Source organism: Lepus europaeus, chromosome 18 (genome assembly GCF_033115175.1).
Source record: "Lepus europaeus isolate LE1 chromosome 18, mLepTim1.pri, whole genome shotgun sequence".
Taxonomy (NCBI): domain Eukaryota; kingdom Metazoa; phylum Chordata; class Mammalia; order Lagomorpha; family Leporidae; genus Lepus; species Lepus europaeus.
Window position 1 is genome coordinate 16,058,849 of NC_084844.1, and position 19,759 is coordinate 16,078,607.

At 39.7% G+C, this 19,759-nt stretch overlaps 1 protein-coding gene across 4 annotated transcripts in view; it reads right to left on the reverse strand.

The window, feature by feature from the left end:
• Nucleotides 1-19,759, reverse strand: part of TLK2 (tousled like kinase 2) — a 139,655-nt gene that overhangs the window by 49,294 nt on the left and 70,602 nt on the right. For all 4 annotated transcript variants that reach the window (XM_062175639.1, XM_062175638.1, XM_062175640.1 and 1 more), the window contains 4 exons: nt 17,641-17,808; nt 7,810-7,905; nt 6,009-6,101; nt 325-435 (listed from right to left, as the gene is read on the reverse strand). In XM_062175639.1, the coding sequence (XP_062031623.1) occupies nt 325-435; nt 6,009-6,101; nt 7,810-7,905; nt 17,641-17,808 (468 nt within the window). The remainder of the gene's footprint in view (nt 1-324; nt 436-6,008; nt 6,102-7,809; nt 7,906-17,640; nt 17,809-19,759) is intronic.

Here is a 19,759-nt window from a genome sequence, read left to right on the forward strand (position 1 = left end):
TGTTTGTAATAGGATACCCATTTCAAGTGATAGGATAAATAACTTAGTAAACAACACCCCAAATAAACTCAACTAGGACAAGCTGTTCCTGCTCAATCAACATCACACTCCAAGTAATGCACAGTAAGAAAGCGTGTCCCAAATTATCATTTTGGATGACTGGTCCAATGTCTATGTAAAGAAATTCTGACAAATTAGGAGAAATCTATTCCTAAAAAACCCTACTTTTAAATACTATCTTATCAGGGAAAGAGTAAGGAGCCATACGATGACACACATTGAGCTTCTTATAATACAGAGTTGGGGCCATCAATTTTCACTGACCTTTTCTATAAGGAGTTTCTTGCTCATTGTCACACATCTATTTAATCGTTCCTTGTATTTCTCTAGCATCTTTTGTTGTTCATCAATCTGCCGTCTCAAATCACAGTTGGCCTTCAATGAAAAACAATTTTAAGTTAGCCCCAAGAAAGACTGATTAATAGAAAAAACAGGACCTAGGGAGACAGAGAAAACATTTCTAGCTGTTGTTAAAAGGAAAAAGACTGAGTGACTTAAAAAGGTAAATAATTCCTTATCATCTATTTATTAATGATGGAATCTGCTACCAAAGTGGGCCTGTTTAACTACTGATCATATTTTTTCTTCCCAATAACCAGGCAGAGTTACTTTTGTACATCACAGATGCCTAAGCAATCACAAAATAAAAAATCTTTAAAAACCAACAATGAGAGCTTAAAACACATAAAAAGGGTGATTAAGCACTTAGAAAAAACTATAGAACTTTAAAACCATATAATGTTCTTTGTTAAATTTGTTTTTTTAATCTCATTTCTAACAAAAAAGAATCATGAATTTACATAAATGTCCCAGAAAAGCCAGGCACACCCATGTCCACACAAGACAGAACTAACAAACAAGGTCCTGGTTCAAAATGCCAGAATGTAAATACAGGGTTAATTTAGCTGTGGTCAGAAGCCTACAGGATGGGTTAAATACTTTGAAAAACACAAGCCTCCCACAATAACAGAGAAGGAAAGAACAACTAACCCAGGTCAAATTTGATTTGCAACTCCTGAATTTATTCTTATGTTAAGCAAAAAGATCTCTTCTTTTGGGCAAATAATACCACTTTATAATAACTTGCTTGAATTAGGGAAAAAAATCTGTTGTTTCCCAATCAAATAACAATGGAAGATATTACAGAACATTCAGTTTTTGAGACTTTTAGCTTCATTTTTCTTTTTTTTAATTTACAGTATACAAACTTCATGCTTCATTTTTCAAGTAGTCTGTATAAAATAGCTTCTATTTTCAAATGTTTCTATTCTACTCATAAGTATAATTTCCTTTTATTGTTTTTTGTGTTTAGACTTCGAAGGACCACATTATCGGGGTAAAGTCTAACTATGTTTGGGTAAATGTGACAATGGAATATTAGACTAAAAAACTTATAAGCCAAATATCATGCAATGTTTATGTGAAAGTCAGTCTACTTTGGAAAGTGGGTATTCCCTTGAAATTTGTAACAAAATGTATGGAAATCAACCAACCTCAGGCCACTTATTTAATATTTTTTAAATTTTTTTTAAAGATTTATTTATTTATTTGAAAGAGTTACACAGAGAGGAGACGCAGGGGGAGAGAGGGGGGGGGGGGTTCTTCCATCCAATGGTTCACTCTCCAACTGGCCGCAATGGCGGCAGCTGTGCTGATCTGGAGCCAGGAGCCAGGAGCTTCTTCCAGGTCTCCCATGCTGGGGCAGGGGCCCAAGGACTTGGGCCATCTTCTACTGCTTTCCCAGGCCGAAGCAGAGAGCTGGATTGGAAGTGGAGCAGCCAGGAATCGAACCGGCACCCATATGGGATGCTGGCACTTCAGGCTAGGGGGTTAACCCGTTGCGCCGCAGCGACGGCCCCGCTTATTTAATATTTTTTAAATGCTACATTTCCATGGGTTCTTAACACTAATGACTTCTAAGTACTCATGTATCAAGCAGCAGCTAGCTAGGAGCTCTCAATGCAGCCATACCCAGTATCTCACTAAAATGGAAAACTCAATGACTGACTCCTGTCTTCTAAACGAAGTCCTTTTTATACTCCAGATCAGAAGCACCAGTTCTAATCAACTTGGAAATACGGCAGCTCCCCTTTGGGATCTGCCCTTCTGACACATCCATTCCTTTAGTGCTGCTCTGGATCCAAGTGAAGACTGAACAATCTTAAGAAGACACTTGAGTAAAAAGGAGTAATGGGACCTAAAGAAAGCATACTGCTTCCTGGAAAATAGAAGCAAACATGTTTCAAAATTGAAAAAGCAACGGTGGGTGCTTGGCTTAGCAGGTGAGATGCTACTTGATTCAGCCACATCCCACACAGGAGTGACTGGGTTTAGATCCCTGCTCTACCCCTGATCCTACATTCCTGCTGGTATGTATACTAGAAGGCAATGAGTAATGGCTCAGGTAGCTGGGCCTCTGCCTCCCATGCTTGGATAGAGTTTCTGGCTTCTACCTTTTGGACCTGGCCCAGTCCCAACTGGGCCAGCATTTGGAGAATCAGCCAGTGAATGGGAGGGGGTTTGTGTATATATCAAATAAATAAAAAATAAAACAAAACCCGAAGAGCAGTACCAAGTCAGGATTCAAGTTTTTCACATACTTCATCTTCTCAATCTTAAGACAGTCAGGCAATGAAAGATAATGATGGGGCCGTGATCATTTTTCAGTCCAGCACAGCTACTTCAGACAAAACTTTTCCAGATACTAGAATAAGTCTGCAAGCTTTTATACCCACAAACTATCTCACTGTAAATCTTAAATGATTATCAATCAGCACCCACCAAAGGAACAAAAGTAAGAGTAAGAGCAACTTCAAGTGAGTACACATATATGCTAACAATCAAAGATGTGCAACAGGTACTGAGCCTATACACAGCACTCCTCAAAGATAGAGAAAAAGAATTAAACAAGCAAGTAAAAATATAGGCCTAAGGAATATATTTCTGAATAAGAAAAGGAAGTATAAAACCTGAAAACAATGAAAATAATCACCTACAGAAATCAAAGGAACACCTTGTCATAATCCATTAAATGCAAAAAGACATGATTTTTTTTTTTTTTTTGGACAGGCAGAGTTAGCCAGTGAGAGAGAGAGACAGACAGAAAGGTCTTCCTTCCGTTGGTTCACCCCCCAAATGGCCGCCATGGCCAGCGCACTGTGCCGATACGAAGCCAGGAGCCAGGTGCTTCCTCCTGGTCTCCCACATGGGTGCAGGGCCCAAGCACTTGGGCCATCCTCCACTGCCTTCCCAGGCCACAGCAGAGAGCTGGACTGGAAGAAGAGCAACCAGGACAGAATCCGGTGCCCCAACCGGGACTAGAACCCGGGGTGCCGGCGCCGCAGCCGAAGGATTAGCCTAGTGAGCTGCGGTACTGGCCAAGACATGATATTTATGAAATAGGAACTAAACCATAAAGAATATACAGAATAGGTAAAACGTGAATTAGGTTAGAAAAACGAGTAGGCAATATAAAAATGAAAATAATCAAATCAAAATTCACATAAGATGCTGTAAATAGCAGAAAGTGTATTGAAGACAATGCTTATTGAGATTCAGAAGAGGGGAACAGGGGTGGGCATTTGGCCTAGCAGTTCTGATGTGTGCATCCTACACTGGTGTGCCAAGGTCTGATATCTATCGCCAGCTCCCAACTCCAGCTTCCTGCTGACACAGACAAGATAAGCACATTTGATGGTTCAAGTAATTGGGTTCTGCTACCCATGTGGGATACCTGGACTGAATTCCTCACTCCCAGTTTCAGCCTCAGCACAGCTATGGCTGTGGCAGGCATTTGGAAAGTAAACCAACATATGGGAGATTACTATGTCTGTCTACTTTTTCTCTCTCTGCCTCACAAATAAGTAAATAAATAAATTTAAAAAGAACTTTTTTAAAAAGATTTATTTATCTGAGAGGTGGAGTTACAGAGAGAGAGAGAGGTCTTCTATCTGTTGGTGCACTACCCAAATGGCTGCCACAGCTGGAGCTGAGTGATCTGAAGCCAGGAGCCAGGAGCTTCTTCTAGGTCTCAAGTGGGTACAGGGGCCCAAGTCCTTGGGCTATCTTCCATTGCTTTCCCTGGCCATTATCAGAGAGCTAGATTGGAAGAGGAGCAGCCAGGAAATGAACCAGGGCTCATATGGGATGTCAGCGCCACAGGCGTAGGCTTAACTTACTATGTCACAGCACCAGTCCCAAGGAGAACTATTAAAATGAGAAATAGGGGGCCGGCGCTGTGGCTCACTTGGTTAATCCTCTGCCTGCCAAACCGGCATCCCATATGGGCACTGGTTCTAGTCCCAGCTGCTCCTCTTCCAATCCAGCTCTCTGCTATGGCCTGGGAAAGTAGTAGAAGATGGCCCATGTCCTTGGGCCAGGAAGAAGCACCTGGCTCCTGGCTTCGGAATGGCGCAGCTCTGGCCATTGCAGCCATTTGGGGAGTGAACCAACAGACGGAAGACCTTTCTCTCTGTCTTTCCCTCTCACTGTCTGCAACTCTGCCTCTCAAATAAATAAATAAAATCTTAAAACAAAATGTATTCCAGTCAATTAAAGAGATGAAACAAAAGTACAGAAACTATGAATTAAAAAATACTTCCAGTGAGCTTTGATATCAGTTTAACAAAGAGAAACCAAGTACAGAATATTTTGTCATAAACCTGACTGTAAGCCTCCACCTGCAGTGCTGGCATCCCATATGGGCACCAGTTCGTGTCCTGGCTGCTCCTATTCCGATCCAGCTCTGTGCTTATGGCCTGGGAAAGCAGTGGAAGATGTCCCAACTGCTTAGGCCTCTTCACTCTCATGAGAGACCCGGAGGAAGTTTTTGGCTCCAGGCTCCTGGCTCCTGGCCTCTGGCTTCAGATTGGCTCAGCTCCAGCTGTTGTGGCCATTTCAGGAATGAACCAGCAGATGGAAGACCTTTCTCTCTGTCTTACCCTTTCTGTCTGTAACTCTAACTCTCAAATAAACAAATAAAAAATCTTTTTTTTTTAAAATAAATTAGTCTCAGAGGAAATATGAAAAATAGTAATTTAATAATACAAATACGTTAGACTTTACCAGTTTAGGTAAGTAAAAAAAATCCAAGTCTTGTATAAGAAGCAGTAAAATATGTTATTTTATATTACATTTTGATTAATGATAGAAATATGTTAAAAAATTTTAGAGGCCAGATAATCACAAATACAGTGACTTTTTTATGCTTATTATTAAATCAGAAGCCCAGTAAGAAAAACTGACAATAAAAGCAAGGCCACCAGCCTTCACCTTGCTATGTCATGACAGCCCTGGAGAGGACAGGGTCTCCCTGAGCCAGGCTGAAATGGCTTCATTTGTACAAAGAAAAGTCGAACATATATACCTTCTATATCAGTGGAAAAGCTAAAAATGCTAGTCACTCTTATTTATGAAGCAGTAGTATTTATGTATATAGGAATGTATGTAATTCTATAAAATGGCTCAAAAATTTACTGAAGAAAAATGTATCAAATGTTTTATCCTGTTAATGGAATTATGGATGATATATTTTTCGGTATTCCTTAAATTTATTACAAAGAGTATGCATAACTTTCATAACAGGAAAATAGTACACTCATTTTATTTTTTGGAAAGACATCCAAAACTGCATTTTCAAAACAGATTTTTAAAATATGGTATATATTCTAGAGTTACATTTTTCATTTCAGATTTAAGTTTATTCTGTAAACGTAAGACACTTCTATATACTTTAATGTTTATTTTCATCTACTTGAAAAAGAGATAGAGAGCTATCTTCCATCTGCTAGTTCATTGGTCCCTAGCTCATATTCCTTCAGATTAAAGGAAAATATCCAGAAGTTTATTATGTGGTTACAGAAACTGTTTCTACAATGTACAAACATAATCCAAACATACATAACAATTGATGCTTGCTATAACATCTCTTACCATGTTTTAATACTTACTCTTAATAAATCATCTATTCTTCCCTCCTTCTTCTCTAAGTCAGAATTCTTACTGTTTTCTAGTGCAGATATTTTTTCTATTGTGAGGTCAGACTACAGAAACAAAGTCAAAACAAATTTAGGATTAGTCTCAAAACATTACACGTCATCACATCTTTCTCTGAGAAATGTACTTGCTAACTCAAATAGCCTGGAATCACATGCTCGATAAACTAAATCTGCTTTCTTCATTCCAGTCTTTAAACCTTAGCTATAACTGTACTTCAAAAACATGTTAATTTTGGAACCAAATAGAAGAAATCTCAATCTATTGTGCACTGAACACAGAAATGCATTACTCTAGAAATGTAGTGACTTTGAAAAGAAGTTAAGGAGACATGACCCAAATCTCCAGAGAACAAACATGCCACCTAGTGGAAACAGCAATCAGAGGCAAGAGGTAAAGTTCTGAGTGTGCACCTGTCTGAGTCTGTCCAATTGTTCATAAGCTGTTGATGATCAAATAAAATTAAAAATCTGCTCCAGGGTCATATAGCTCTCAAAACTTAGGAAATTCCAGGTTGCCAAGTATCCTGTCATGAAAACAAACTAGACAGTGCTAAAAGAGACTGCAAGAAACGAAACTTGACGCTACAAAATGGAGGCTAGAGTCTCCATCCTTTTCATACAATCTTTGAATACTCACCACATTCCTAAATTCAAAAGTTTCTGAAGGCTATTTAAGGAGGAAATTATGTTGGCATACCACTTCTTACAGACGTTCAGCTAGGTCTTGCCAAATAATAAATAGGCACGAGGAATAAATTAACTACTTTCATAAAGCAAGGAAGTAACATTTATGGAATGCCTACTGTAAGCACTGTTCTAATAAGCATTTTGTATGTATTGTCTGAGATAATCAGTGTTAACCTAATTTTTTATGATAATTTCTAGAAAAGCAAGCTGAGGCCCAGACTAGAAACTCTTTTAAGGTTTTTTTTTTTTTTAAAAAAAATTATTTATTTATTTGAGTGGGTAGGGAGGAGGAAAGAGAGGGAGGGAGAAAGAGAGCAGGAGAGAGAAAAGGATAGAGGAGAGAGTGTGCTTCCCATTTATTTTCCAAATGGTTCCAAGTGCTGGGCTGGGCCAAAGCTGGGAACTGAGTAGTAGGGACCCAATTACTTGAGCCATCACCTACTATCTTCCAGCGTCTATACCAGTAAGAAACTGGCTAAAGTCAGGAGCCAGAGGCAGGTATTGAACCCAGGCACTCTGGTACATGATAAGGGTGACTTAATCAGTGTGGTTTTTTTTTTTTTTTTAACCTTTTAATTTCATGCACTTCATCAATGTAAATTTAGGAACACAGTGATTCCTTCCACCTGCACTCCCACATTTCTTCCTCCTCCCTCTCTTATTTTCCTTCTTATTTTTTACTAAGATCTATTTTCAATTAACTTTATACTCATAAGATCAACCCTATACTAAGTGAAGAGTTCAACAAATAGTATGAAAAAAAATAAAAGTTCCACAACAACACCAGACTAGAAACTTTTAAAGTGTGCCCTTTTTCCTCAATACCACCCTGCGATGTAAGCAATCTGCTACCCTCTAACAGGCAAGGTAAAGAAAAGCCTCAAGAAGTTAAGGCACCTTCCAAAGGAATTTAAATGCTCACAAGTAAGTTCTAGATGTAACACACAAATAATAAGGTAAGCTCAAGGAGACAGAGGGAAACAAGGAGAGGAATCACAGATTCTGTATGTGGTTAGCAAGTGCTCCTAAGCAGATCTTCTCTACCGTTTATGGATCAGCAACCTACCTGGGTCTGTCTGTGCTGGATGGAGATCTGTTTTTGGGAGCTGCAGGAATGCTCTGTGGTGCCAGATCCCGTAGAAGAGGGACTGTTTTGCTGAGCCTATAATAAAGGTACATCACCAGTCACAGGGAGGTTTTGCATCTTTAACCACAAACATCTATATAAATTCAAATGATTATAAAAAACAAACTCCTTCTGATGAAAGTCAGAAGACAGGGCCATGTGGTCAAGGCGAAAGTAAAGTAAGTCAAATATGAAACACAAAGGCTAGACATGGTGGCTTAGATTGTGTTTCAGTAAATATCAGCTGCATAAAAATCACTTTTTAAATATGTAAATCATAGAAAAAGAAGAACTATTCCTGTAATAACTTGCCTTCTCTACTTGTGTTTCCATATTCTTTCACCAGAAAAGGCCAGGGAAGCACCCAGTACCTAGGGGACACAAAGGCCTGCAAACCACTATTCCAAATAATCTCCAAAATCTAGCTGCATTTCCAATATTGTCACTTGCCAACTGGATATTCTAAAGCATTTTAAAATTTACTAGTTTTAATATAATTCAACTATTCAGGAATACACAATCCTTATATTTCCAATAATGTTTTTAAAAACAAGGCACAATCACATCTAATACAGTATAAACCACCATGGTCATAATTAGGAATAACTAGGAAATATTAGATATCCTGAGTTATGGGGTAATAGAAATACAGAACTACCTCATCAAAGAATATATTATATCTACATAAGTGAATTTTTTCTGGTAGTTTCTACATAATCCATATTAATAATGGTATCACCAAATCCATGGAGCAATTATTGTAAGCAAAAGGCTTCATTGTGACATATGATAATATGTGACCCTTAAAAATCCCTGTAAGGGGGCCAGCGTTGTGGGTAGCCAGTAAAGCTGCTGCCTGCGGTGCTGGCATCCCATATAGATGCTGGTTTAAGTCCCAGCTGCTCCTCTTCTGATCCAGCTCTCTGCTACGGCTTGGGAAAGCAGTGAAGACGGTTCTAAGTGCTGGGTTTCTGTATCCCTGTGGGAGAGCTGGAAGACGGTCCTGGCTTTGGATCGGCTCAGCTCCAGCCATTGTGGCCATTTGGGGAGTGAATCAGCAGATGGAAGACTTTATTTCTTTCTTTCCTCCTCCTCTCTCTCTCTCCATCTCCCTCTGTAACTATGTCTTTCAAGTAAATAAATATCTTTTTAAAAAAACCCTGTAAGGGATCTATTATTATTATTATTGTTATTTCCATTTTAGAGATAAAGAAAGTGCAAATCAGAAACAGTAAGCACCTAGAAGTGGTCACAGAGCTAGTAAATGAGAGCCAGCACCGGGGACTAACTGCATTCTAAGTAACAGCTCTCAGTGACCACAGCAGACAGGCATGGCCAGGCTGTGAGCAAACTCAGCACTTCACATATGTGATTTCACTGAAGGTGCACAACGTAAGGTAGGCAGTATCATTAACTCAATTCTTAGGTATTCATTCATTGCCTACTTAGTGAATATTCCCTATGTCTAGGTTCAGAGGGAAGTACTTAGGTATTAAGGACACATTTCCAGGGCAAAAGAAATCATAGATCCAGCCCTTCCTCTGCCTTAATGAAATTTACAATCTAAGAGATGTATTAAACATTCAACAAATATCTGTTGAAACAAACTATTGAGGGGCTGGTATTATGACGTAACAGGTAACGCTGCAGCCTGTGGTGCTGGCATCCCATGTGGGTGCCGGTTCATGTGCCGGCTGCTCCTCTTCTGATCCAGCTCTCTGCTATGGCCTGGGCAAGCAGTGAAGGATGGCCCAAGTGGTTGGGCCCCTGCACCCATGTGGGAGACCCAGAGGAAGCTCCCGGCTCCTGGCTTCAGATTGGCGCAGCTCCAGCCATTGTGGCCATCCGGGGAGTGAACCATCGGATGGAAGAGCTCTCTCTCTCTGCCTCTCCTCTGTTTATAAAACTCTTTCAAATAAATAAATAAATCTTTTTTAAAAAAAAATGATTGTTTGATCTGTACAATAAGAAATGAGAAGAATCGAATGACTGACTAAAAGACTCTTTTATAAAATTCCAGATTTTGGCATATAGGTTTTGATAAAATGCATTCTACATGGGCTCATTTCTATGTTTTCTTCCAGTAAATTGATGGTGTCAGAAGATGATTCAGTGGGATGTTTTTAGATTAGAGCTGTCTGTAAAGATAAATATATAAATATCCCAGTGATAAGTAAAAATGAAAAAGTTAACTGAAGAAGAGGCTAGTTAGGAAGCAGCATATTCTCAAGAAACTAAAGACGATGCTTTCAAAAGGCAAAGGCTCTACACAAACACACGGACTACTGTGACAACAAGTGAGTCCACAGGAGGAGAAGGCTCTACACAAACACACGGACTACTGTGACAACAAGTGAGTCCACAGGAGGAGAAGGCTCTACACAAACACAAGGACTCTGTGACAACAAGTGAGTCCACAGGAGGAGAAGGCTCTACACAAACACAAGGACTCTGTGACAACAAGTGAGTCCACAGGAGGAGAAGGCTCTACACAAACACAAGGACTCTGTGACAACAAGTGAGTCCACAGGAGGAGAAGGCTCTACACAAACACAAGGACTCTGTGACAACAAGTGAGTCCACAGGAGGAGAAGGCTCTACACAAACACAAGGACTCTGTGACAACAAGTGAGTCCCAGCAGGAGGATTAGGCTCTACACAAACACACGGACTACTGTGACAACAAGTGAGTCCACAGGAGGAGAAGGCTCTACACAAACACACGGACTACTGTGACAAGTGAGTCCACAGGAGGAGAAGGCTCTACACAAACACAAGGACTCTGTGACAACAAGTGAGTCCACAGGAGGAGAAGGCTCTACACAAACACACGGACTACTGTGACAACAAGAGAGTCCATAGGAGGAAAAGGCTCTAATTCTATTCATTCATCCAATATTAACTGTGAACCTTCGTGCCTGGTCCTGTGCTAAACACTAGAATCACAAAATTGGAAAATAGAGATTCTAGTCTCCTAAAAGTCAGTGAGTACAGAGTAATGTCCCAGGTCCATGAGAACACAAAGTACGTATCTGACTCTTCTTTGTTCCTACTGTAAAAGTAAAACCAGCTTCTAATTCAGGACAATAAGCTGGATCTCCATTCTACTAAGAGACAGAGCTTTTTAAAATGAAACCGTAAGGATAAAAAAATTTTTTAAAACTACATTAAAAATCTGTACTGTCAGGGCCAGTGCTGTGGCAGAATAGGTTAAGCCTCCGCCTGCAGAGCTGGCATCCCATATGGGTGCTGGTTTGTGTCCTGGCTGCTCCACTTCAAATCCAGCTCTCTGCTAATGGCCTGGGAAAGCAGTGGAGGATGGCCCAAGTGCTTGGGCCCCTGAACCCATGTGGGAGACCCAAAAGAGGCTCCTGGCTTTAGTCTTGCCTAGCCCCAGCCACTGCAGCCAACCGGGGGATGAACCAGTGGATGGAAGACCTTTGTCTGTCTCTCCTTCTTTCTGTAACTCTGCCGCTAAAATAAATTAATACATCTCAGAAAAAAAAAAGAAAAAAAAAAAAGAAAAGAAAAAAAGACAGTGTGGGGCTAGTGTGAAGACAGGAATATGGATCAATGGAATAACAGAGTTTACAGTTTAGAAATAACCCCTACATTTATGGTCAACTGACCTTTGACAAAGGTGCCAAGTCAATTTAACAGAGGAAAGCAAAGTCTTTGCAATAATCTTGTTAAACAACTGGAAATCCACAGCTGTCCTTACATCCCACAACAATTACTACAAAATGGGATTACAGAGTTAAATATTTAAATGCTAACAGTGGAAAAAACTTAGAAAAAAATAAAGGAGTAAATGTTCATGACTTTAGGTTAATAAAACTTCTTAGTTAAAATAATAAAAGCACAGCTACAAAAGAAAAAAAGGGGGTGGGGGGATGTTTGGCTTATTGGTTAAGATACCCACATACCATTGAAGTGCCTGGGTTTGACATGCAGATAGCAGGTGATGGCTCAAATAGTCAGGTCCCTGCCACCCACATGGGAACCTACATTGAGTTCCTGGCACTTGGCTTCTGCCACAGCTGGGGGCCCCTGCAAACATCTGGGGAGTGAACCAGTAGATAGCAGGGGTACCTCTCTGTATCTCTCTGTCTCCCTCTCTCTTTGTAGCTCTCAAATAAATACAAATAAACTGGAATTTTTCAAAATTAAAAAATTTGGGCTTTAAATGACACCATCAAGAAAGTAAAATGTCAACCAACAGAATAAAAGAGAACTTGCAAATCATATATTTATTTAAGATTTATTTTATTTATTTGAAAGGCAGAGCGACAGAGAGAAAAGGGAGTTGAGAGATTTCCCATCTGCTGGTTAACTCCCCAAATGGCTGGGTAAACCTGAAGCCAGGAGCCCACAATTCTATCCATGTCTCTCATGGGGTGGCAGAAACCCAAGTAGCTGAGTAGCAAGGAGCTGGATCATAAATGGAACAGCCAGAACTCAAACTAGTACTCTGATAGGGGAGGTTGGTGTTGTAGGCATTGGCTCATTAACCCGATGGCCATAACGCTGGCCACCATATATATTTTTAAGCCTTAAATCTGTTTAAAAATTCATTCTTTCTTTTTTTCTCACTTGAAAGGCAGGGACAAACAGACAGATGGAGAGATCTTCCATTGACTGCTTAACTTCCCATTGACTGCTAAACTTCCCAAACACCCATAACAGCTAGGGCTGTTCCAGTCCAAAGCCAGGAGCCCAGAACTCAACTGAGATCTCCCTTTAGGGAGGTAGCAATCCAAGATCTGAGCCATCATTTCTTGGTACTCAGGGTGTGCATTAGTAGGAAATTAGATCAGAAGTAGAGGACCTAGGACTCGAATCAAATACTCCAATGGGATGCAAACATCCCAAGTGTCCACTTTAACTACTGTGCCAAACACCTGCCCTCGAATACTTCATAAGGATCTAGTATCCAGAATATACAAAAAACCCTTCCAACTCAACAATAAAGACAACCCAACTTAAAACTGGGCAAAGGATTTCAGTAGGTATTTCTCTAAAATAGCCAACTAAACAAATGAAAAAAGCTCAAAATAAAAAATTCTCAATATCATTAGTCATTAGAGAAAAGCAAATGAGTATCACTTTTCAACCACTAGGATGGTTACGATTTTAAAAAGGCAGACAATAAAAAAGTATTGGCAAGGATGTGGAAAAACTGGCATACATGGGAATGTAAACTGGTGCAGCTGCTGTGCTAGCAGTTCGCAAGGTCCTTAAAACTAGTTACCATTCAGCCCTGCAACTTCACTCCTTAGTATATACCCCCAAAAGGAAAACATGCATCTATACAAACACATGTATATGAATGTTCATCACAGCATTATTCATAGAGTTTTGGGGGCAGGCGTGGGGAAGGGACCATTTCAAATGTTCATCAACTGACAAATGGGAAAGTAAAGCTGATATCAAAAAGCATAATAGTCTAAGTCTCAGCCTGTGAACCAGCATCCAATATGGGCATCAGTTTGTGTTCTGTCTGCTCCTCTTCCAATCCAGCTCTCTGCTATGGCTTGGGAAAGCAGTGGAGTGTTGCCCAAGTGCTTGGGGCCTGCACCTGCGTGGGAGACCCAGAAGAAGCTCCTGGCCACTGGTTTTGGATCAGCCCAGATCCGGCCATTGCGGCCATTTGGGGAGTGAACCAGGGGAAGGAAGACTTTTCTCTCTGTCTCTCCCTTTCTGTCTGTAACTCTACCTCTCAAATAAATAAATAAAATATTTTATTTATTTATTTATCTCTTAAAGATTTGTTTATTTGAGAGGCAGATTTATTTACAGAGAGGCAGAGAGAATAAGAGGTCTCCCATCCGCTGGTTCACTGCCCAAATGGCCGCAATGGCTGGAGCTGGGCTGATCTGAAGCCAGGAGATTCTTCCAGGTCTCCCATGTGGGTACAGGGGGTCAACCACTTTGGGCCATCTTCTACTGCCTTCTCAAGCCATAGCAGAAAGCTGGATCAGAAGTAGAGCAACTAGGCCTCCAACTGGTACCCATATGGGATGTTGGCACTGCAGGCAGCAGCTTTACCCGCTATACCCAGCACTGGCCCAAATAAATAAAATCTTTTTTTTTTTGGACGGGCAGAGTTAGACAGTGAGAGAGAGAGACAGACAGAAAGGTCTTCCTTTTTTCTGTTGATTCACTCCCCAAATGGCCGCTACGGCTGGCGTGCTGTGGCTGATCCGAAGCCAGGAGCCAGGTGCTTCCTCCTGGTCTCCCATGCGGGTGCAGGGCCCAAGCACTTGGGCCATCCTCCACTGCACTCCCAGGCCACAGCAGAGAGCTGGACTGGAAGAGGAGCAACTGGGACAGAATCCGGCGTCCCAACCGGGACTAGAACCCGGGGTGCCAGTGTTGCAGGCAGAGGATTAGCCAAGTGAGCCGCGGCGCCAGCCAATAAATAAAATCTTGAGAGAGAGAGAGAGAGAGAGAGAGGGAGGGAGGGAGGGAGGGAGGAAGGGAGGGAGGGAGAGAATATAACTCTAGGGGCTGGTCCTATGGGGTAGGTAAAGCTGCCACCTGCAGGCAATGCTGGTATCTCATATGGGCTCCAGTTTGAGGTCTGGCTACTCCACTTCTGATCCAGCTCCTTCTAATGCACCTGGGAAAGCAGCAGAAAATGGCCCAAGTGGGAGACTTTCCTCTCTCTGTGTAACTCTGACTTTCAAATAATTAATAAATCTTAAAAAAAAAAGAAATTCAAGCTTAAGAAATTCAAGCTGTATAATGTTAAAAGATAAACAGTTTTTAAGGAATTATAGAAATGACATTAAAAAAAAAATCCAGTAGACTTTGACAACTAGAACTTTCATTCAATCAGAACTAATTCAGGGACTATGTTTGTTTTCTTCTAATGAGTCCAATAAAATCATTTGGTTTTACAATGCCCAACAATGAAACAATCATAATATTACAAAGGCTCCTTAACTGTTTTCAAGTCTTAGAATACTTTACAAAATAGAAAGGACTCAATTAAAATTAAAATAACTAAATATCACATATTTATAACGTACTGACATCTAACAATCTGGCAATTTAAGGAGTGAGCCAGCTAATGGAAGACTTCTTTACCTGTCTCTCCCTCTTTCTCTGTTATGCTTACAAATAAGTAAATCTGACTGTAAAACTGATTATGACTGTAGACATATAGAGGAAAAATCGAGATGGAAAGCCAAGTGAAGAATGCTACTTGAAGAAGAGTGGAGAGATCAGCTATAGATAATGAAGCATGTCATATGCTTTCTGAGAACTAATTACTGGAATAACAATGTGGAGTCACATTCCTTTGGAAACTGATAGAGTAAAATTACTTCCAATGTCGCAATAAACATCTTTGCATAGTTTTATGGAGTTCGAACTTCTGAATAGGATATGTTAATTTATCACTGAGATATATTGCCAACTTGTTCAAATGACTGTACCAACTTGTAGCCAATATAAAACTGGATCTGTCCCCAAACTATCTTTATAGTAAGAGTTATCAGATTTACTAACCATTGCCAATCTGACAGATCAAAGCTATTTTTGTTTTATTTTGCATTTCAATATGGTCAAAACTGAGTTTTTCATGTTATGAGCCATTTCTCTACCCATAAAGCTGTCTTTGCTTATTTTGCTAGGACACTGTCTTTATCTATCAATTTACATTTATTTTTTGTTGATACTTTTACTTTTTTCTTTTTCTTATATGACTAAGATTATATCCTGTCTGGAACTGCTTAGAAACAAAGAGAAACAGAACTGCACTAAAGCCTTTAGTTTGTACACTTGTCTCCAAGTTCCTTCTTCATACATAACTATCTTGTTGCTACTCTGCCAGGAGAGGTCAATCCAGCTGTAGCACCTGCAAGTTCTCCAATGACAGCCTGAATGGGCCACTGATGAGACTGGGTAGGTGCACATTCACAGGCACCCACTCAAGTCCACAAGCCCATACTCGTCAGGAAAGGTTTAGAGAGGGGACTAAGTTCTTGCTGATCAAAATCCTGGGTATTTATGTGCCCTTAACTAAAGTGGACATTCAGTCAGTACTTCTTTATAGAAAAATGAATGGAACTCACCTCAAGTGAAAAGGATATAGTTTTATTAGAAAATTATTATTATCATTATTACTATTGAGAGGCAGAGAGAGAAAAAGAGAAAGAGTTCCAATCTACTGAGTCACTCCTCAAACGCACACAACAGTGGAGATTAAGCTGGGCCAAGACCCAGAGATTTTGTCTGGAAACAGCCGACCTGAGATGATAATTTAACAAAAGCCAGTGAAGAGTAAACGCATAATGACACACAGACACACAGACACACACATTCTACAATGATACAATACAGGGCTACTACACCGTCACAGAATCTAGGCCAGAGCTGGCACTGTGGTGTAGCAGGTTAAGCCACCGCCTGCAGTGCTGGCATCCCATGTGGGCACCAATTTGAGTCCCAGCTGCTCTACTTTGAGCCAGCTTTCTGCTGTCGCCTGGGAAAGCAGTAGAAGATGGCCCAAGTCCTTGGGCCCCTGCATCCGCATAGGAAACCCGGAGGAAGCTCCTGGCTCCTAACTTTGGATTGGCACACTCCAGCCGTTGTGGCCATCTGGGGAGTAAACCAGCGGATAGAGTACTCTCTCCCTCTCTCTCCTTCTCCCTCTCTCTCTCTCTCTTCCTCTCCTTCTCTCTGTATGTAACTCTGGCTTTCAAATAAATAAATAAATCTTTAAAGGAAAAAAAACTCTGCCACAGCACTGGATCAGAAGCAGAGGAGGAGGAAGGACTCAATCCCAGGCACTCGGATATGGGATGTGGGCAATGCAATTGGCAGCTCAGCATGCTGCACCACAACTTCCTCCCCATTTCTCCCATTTTTAGAATTACATGTTTCCTTTGTCATCCAGAGACAGAACTACACTATCTTTATTTAAAAATATTTTCCTACCTAGCTAATTGTTTTCTTTCATTAAGATACCCACCACTATTTTTACTGCCTTTTTGAATGTACTTGCATGTGGGTTGATGACTTGTAAAATCCAGAGTAAATAAAGAGGGAACCTAGGTTAGAACTGGAGAAAATGAATAAGTCAGAGGCAAAAATGTGGATCACTATTAGTCTTACTTCTGAAAGATGACCCTAAAAATAGAAGAACAGGGCAGTGGGGTGTTCCCTTACTTTGTACCATTCCTGGCAGAAACAGGTACCTGGTAGGTGACAGAAACCAAGAAAAGGAACAACGTTTGATTCAAATTGCATTATATTTGGCAAATTAAAATGGAATCAAACTTTTATAAAATTCAAATTCTCATTCTTCAAAGAGGGAGAAAAAGAGGTTGAAAGGAGCAAACGTTCCTGGAAAAGGTAATGATACCCTCAGTCCACATGGGGAGAAGGCTAGCAAGCAGGCCAGCAGAGTACCACATAGTGGCTGCGGGGCACAGGCTTCTCCGCCAAAACTGTTGCCTTGAATATTAATTTATACAAGTGATGGCTGCAGTTTGGAAGTTATTTTTAATTATATGAGTATTTAAATTGAAATGGAATCTGCATTTCCTTTACTACTTTGTCAAACAAAAATTACGCTTTGCTTCTGACAACACAGTCCCTTTCAGGAGCTTGAAGCAAAAGAGACTGAGTAAAAGCTTGATACCTTCACAAGTGACAGACAATTGGAAACATCATGGTTTCAGGCTAAAGCAGTGACTCCACTCCAACAAGGAGCTCCAGGACAGTGACAAGGATCTGAATGAACTTCGCCTCAGTACTTACGGACACAAAAGTGAAGCAGAGGCCAGCTCCCCTTTGTGCCAGCTGCTCTGTGTCAAGCCGCGGTTTCGCTAACATCACTGACATGAGGGTTGGCAAAGCCGACTGCTCCTCCGTTGCCTCCTTTGCAACGCTGCCATCTAAACCATAGAGGGGCTGCTCTACTCGCCGCTGGAAGACATTAAAGGAAACAAACAAATTATATGAGGAAGATAATCTGTAACTGCCCAAACATGCAGCCAGTTAAAGCATGGTTATCATATATAAGATGAATGAAAGAAAATCTCTCTGGAAACAATTACACATCAGAGCAACATGACCACCAGATTACAATATCTATAAACCTCAGTTAATACAATACTCAGATTTTACAAAATTTCACATTAATGGCTCTATACTGACGTAACTCTGAACTTACATATTACTTTGCATAAATGTCTTCAATCCTAGACAAAAAATGTTACTTCTGCCCTGTAGGTAAATGAAAATTAGGACACTTGTCCCATGACTTTATAGGTAAAATTTAATTCACTCTCAATTCTAGTCTCACTATACCACATACAAAAATCTAAAATAAATGGAAGTTAAACAGTTTTCACAGTATACTAAAGGTATAATATATTACAATTATGTATGCTTTATTCCAGTGATGTAATGGTTCAGTATTAATAAATCTACTAATATAATTCAATGCATTAATCATGATGGAGGGGGCAGAGATAGGAGTAGAATACAGAGTTCTGCCCTTTGGATGCCAAAATAGATTTTCACATTATTGGGCAAATGAAGTACCCACCTTTAATACAAAAAGGGTATGTTTTTCAAAAACCAACATAAAATATCATAATGAACAGTGCCATCCTAGAGATCCTTTCATTAAAGCTAGGAACCAGACAGGAATAACACATTAATACATTCAACATTACTATTCAAATTTCAGTCAATGTAGTAAGGGAAAAATACAAGAGGTATAAACACTGGGAACTATTAAAAAATTAAAGTGTCATTTTGATGATATAACTATTCACAAAGGAAACCAGCAATCAATCGAAAAGTACTATAATACAAGAGTTCAATAAGGTGGCCAAACAGGAAGTAATCAGAAAAATCGATAGCTTCCCTATTTACTACCAATTGATTACAATCAGAGCATATAATGGAAGAAAAAGCAGATTGATAATAGCAAAAAAAATCCATAATATTTAGAAGTAAAATTAAGAAATTTATAAGAACACAAGAAAAACTATATAGCTTCACAATGAATATAAAAGAAATTACATGAGGGTACTATATTCCTGGAATCAAATTGCAGATATCGAATTTCTCTAAAGACTAATGTTTAACTTTTTTATTTATTTTGTTTCTGACCTTTCCCCTGCCAGATGAAGTGGTCATCTGGGTTCTCTCTCACTCTCTGCTGGGGTGTTGTTTTTGTGGAACATCACAAATTAATTCTGACAGTTACTCAGGAAAATAATCAAAATTGGTAACATAATTTTCAATGAAGAATATCAGGGAGGTTTAGCCAGGCAGATTCAAAACATACTAGAAAGTTACACTAACTAAAACACTATCATATAGTCTCACTAGTGGCACAGAACAGAGAACACAAGATCAGGTCCATACAATGTAATCAGACAATCTGTGACTGAAGCATATTTCAAATAAGTAAGAACTGTAAAAGATGGTAAGATATTTGTGTCAGTATAGGAGGAAGAAAAAAGGAAAAAGATATGCCTACTTTAGATACAAATTATAAGAAAATATAAACAAAGGCTTCTTAAAAACTTTGTAACAGTGAATGATTTTTTTAAATATAACATTAAGAATATGAGTATAAATCATGGGAAAACTTCTAGCAACAATACAAAGCCCATTAAGTCATAAAGGAAAAATACTGACAAATTCTACTACATCAAGTTTTTTACTTCTGAATGGTAAAAATCAACATAAATTTAAAAGACAAGATTACCAACAGGTAAAACTGTTACCACTAGTGAAAAAAAATGAGTTAAAGCAAGGTATTTTTTTCATTAACAAAGATTATAATGATAAAACTCAACATTTGCAAAGTGTGCAGAAATTGAGACTCTCAAACTGCTAATGATCTGACAATCTTGGG